The sequence below is a fragment of the Temnothorax curvispinosus genome, unplaced genomic scaffold (assembly GCF_003070985.1).
Source record: "Temnothorax curvispinosus isolate PA1 unplaced genomic scaffold, ASM307098v1 QBEX01008975.1, whole genome shotgun sequence".
Lineage (NCBI taxonomy): Eukaryota > Metazoa > Arthropoda > Insecta > Hymenoptera > Formicidae > Temnothorax > Temnothorax curvispinosus.
The window spans coordinates 1-3,415 of NW_020218755.1; the positions used below are offsets into that span (position 1 = coordinate 1).

The 3,415-nt window shown below is 36.0% G+C and overlaps 1 protein-coding gene across 1 annotated transcript; it reads left to right on the forward strand.

Annotated features, from left to right (window-relative positions):
* Window positions 1-1,936: 1,936 nt before the first annotated feature.
* Window positions 1,937-3,409, forward strand: LOC112458537 (myo-inositol 2-dehydrogenase-like; the record flags this gene model as incomplete). Its single annotated transcript, XM_025022226.1, has 3 exons — window positions 1,937-2,105; window positions 2,529-2,774; window positions 3,028-3,409. Coding segments are annotated over exons 1-3 (711 nt in total), but the record flags the coding sequence as incomplete, so codon positions are not given.
* Window positions 3,410-3,415: the final 6 nt, after the last annotated feature.

The following is a 3,415-nucleotide window of genomic DNA, read 5'->3' on the forward strand; positions in this document are numbered from 1 at the left end:
TGTACCAAATACCTTGTCAAAAAAAAATAGCAGTATAAAATCGACATAATCTGTAAGTTGGATACACACTGCGTAGGAAATGTTTCTTCATAACTGCTATCGTGTAACAAATATCTTACTTAAAAAATGGAAAATCTTTTTATTCGACTTTCATTATTCAATTATCCTTTTTTTTTTAAGTCATCAGTATTTTTTCGGTAAATAATGAGAAACTGAGTTTGAGCTGAGTCCAACATCAAATTCAAGTCTCTGAAACATTATCAAGCCATAAAGTCGATGTTCTAGCGCAAAAAGATTCTGTCTATCCCATTTCGTGCTCGATTTATTTAGAGTCTATTAATACTAGATATATACATTTGTTCATATTCACCGTGTAAATGAAAAAACTACAAAAAATACCGCGAAAGATACATGCATCGAGAGGTGTGTAGAAAAATCTTATCGCTTATTTATGCTGACTCTCACGGTCGTACGTTCGCGCTTACCGTTTCTACGGGACCATGCGTTCAATTGTGCTCTTCGCGTTCCTGGCGAACGCCAACCTGATGAGCAAACGCAGGTAAGAGAACACCGAGTTAGATCGCGATTTCGCATGGTGACCCGTTAATCGGACGATAAAGGAGTTTTTGTCGAAAACGAGGCACACTAAAACATAAAATAAAATTACTTTAACTATTTATTTAAAGTGCTTAAATTTAAAAGCAAAAATTAAGGCGCATGACTTGCAACTTTTTACAATCCACTATTTTGATTCCAAAGATACGATATATGTGTAACATGCGATTTATCGATAACCCCTTGTCCTTCCTAATGATATTGCATATGGAAATTTACAAGTTGTTTATCGACAATATTAACTCGTATACATAATCTTAGCTTTTATAACAGCTATTTCTGTTTTAAAGGCCACACTGGAAAACAATTAGAAGTACGTCTAATTGTTATAAGGCGCAGTTTTTACGGTTCCTCCTAAAATTATAATCAACAAATGGCTAGCGTAATTACAGAGATAAGGTCCTTCGTTCAATACATGTCATCGCAGGTCACTGTGATAACGATTTGAACAAATACAGCGGCATCGCTCGATAATTATGCAGAATTACGAACGTAATTGCATAATCTTATAGAAATACATTACGTAAATATATATCTCGTAGATAAATCAAGTCTGTTTTATGATTAAACCGTTAGCACAGTCGACCATGCTGGAAACATTTTAAAGTCTTCTTTGTCATCATTTTACTTCGTTTTCGTCTCTCTGTCTCTCTTTGTCTCGCTTTCTGGACGAGTGCATCGCAGCACTTCTCTTATTGTGGCTTGTGAATAAGTTTAATGAACGGATAGAACCATCTGGAAGCTTTTCTAGCAGTCAAGCATCGGTTAAATAACGCTTTTGTAGCAGCGAAGCACATTAATAATTAGTAAAAATCATTTTAAGATGCCAACAAGCCTTCTTTTTATACATTTGGAACAATCGAATTAAACTGTTTTAATTCCAACTTTATTTTTTTTTTACATGTGTTTAGTGCGAGAAACACATCACCTGTTAACAAAAAAATCACATAATAAAGATTAGATATTTCAATTAATTATTCAATAATTCATATAGCCAGAAACTTTTATACTCATCTCTTTATATTAGAAATCTCTTTTTATTAAGAAGATTGTTAGGATATGTTATGTTATTTGCTATTAAGAATAAAAATAAGATTAAGATATTTAGAGAATCAAGGAGGAATTTAGACAATCCTTATCGGCTAGAAACGATAATTCTGTTTAGCAGAAATCCTTTTAAAATTTATATCGTTATGCATTGCCGACTAGCAATAATACGTTTTTTAAGAGATTAGAAAATTTATCTTTTATCTATTTCCAAACGATATTCGTCACAGTAAACAGCCCCCACTTCCGTTCGTCTCTACGTATATAAGAAGCTATTATCGAAGCATCGTTGGCCATAAACCGGTCTTTCGGTCGCAACAGATTTCGGGATAATCGAAGTATATACAATTCGTAATAACAATGGCAACTGTGAAGTTCAAAGAGACGTCTCCATACCTCAAGCCGAAGAGTTCACCACCTGCGGAAGATTATATCTATAGCAAGTGAGTAATTCATTCTTGTATCATCGCGCGAGAGTATTACATAAGTTCGCACTGATACATCATGAATACTCAACTAAGATCCTTTCGACGAAAAAATCTCCGAAGAACGCGTTTACTTTCACGTTCCTAAAATTTTATTGCTACAATTTGATTTGTAACTTCAATTTAAAGCCGACACGACGAGCGAGGTGAATGTACACGTTTAATAAAATTCTGGTCCTGAAATGGAAATTATCTATTAATCGTAATGAACTAATTTTATTCGTTTATCCCGTCTGATTCGTGATCTTGGCAATTGATCTTGTAAATGACTTTTACATATGTGAGCGCCACAATTAACGCTGTTTTTTACTTTCGCCTTCGAGGGCGGAAATATATTCGAGCTATCTTTGAGTCTTGTACTAAGAGAAAAATCTTTCGTAGATATATAGAAGACCTCACCCTGAAGACAGACAACCGGGAAGAACCTATAGTTAAATTGGCTCTGTTCGGTGTGGGTCACGCCGGGACGATACACATATCGAATATAATTTCTAATACACGTGTCCAGCTTTTATACATTGTTGAGGATCTCGAAAGCAAGTGGGAAAATGTGCGAAAGTACTGGCGTTTGGACAACGTTACCTTCCTAAATAGCAAGCAATCTGACAAGATATTCAAGGACCCCAAGTAAGTGGCTGTATGAAAATGAAAAAGCGCTACCGATACGATAATCAAGCTAAAAGTTAAATAAATTTAAAAGTAGAGTTAAAGTTAAATTAAAAATTAAACATAATAAATTATGTGCTATAATATGGACTTATATCTATAATGTAAATTATGTATTATAAATTATATCAATATAGATTACATTTGCGTCTACAAGGCAAATTCATATCTATATAAGCAAACATATAATTCTCGCTTTTCATGATTCGTAAAGCGTTAACGCGGTCATCGTGGCGTCGCCGGCTTACACGCACAAGGATATCGTTATTAAAGCTCTGGAAGCGAAGAAGGCGGTCTTCTGCGAGAAGCCTATAGCGGAGAATATCTCGGACACCGCCAAAGTCTACGAAACAGCCAAGAAAGCCGGTAAACCGCTGTTTTGCGCGTTCCAGCGGCGATTCGATCCGAGCTACTCGAACGTGCGAGACCGTGTTCACAACGGAGAGGTCGGACACGTCCATACAATTAAATCGGTCTCTCGTGATTCTCCCCTGCTCCCTTTAGAGTACTTGAAAACTTGCAGTGGGATCTTCCACGACACCATGATCCACGATATCGATGTAGTTACCTGGGTTATCGGGGAATACCCAGACAAGGTGCGA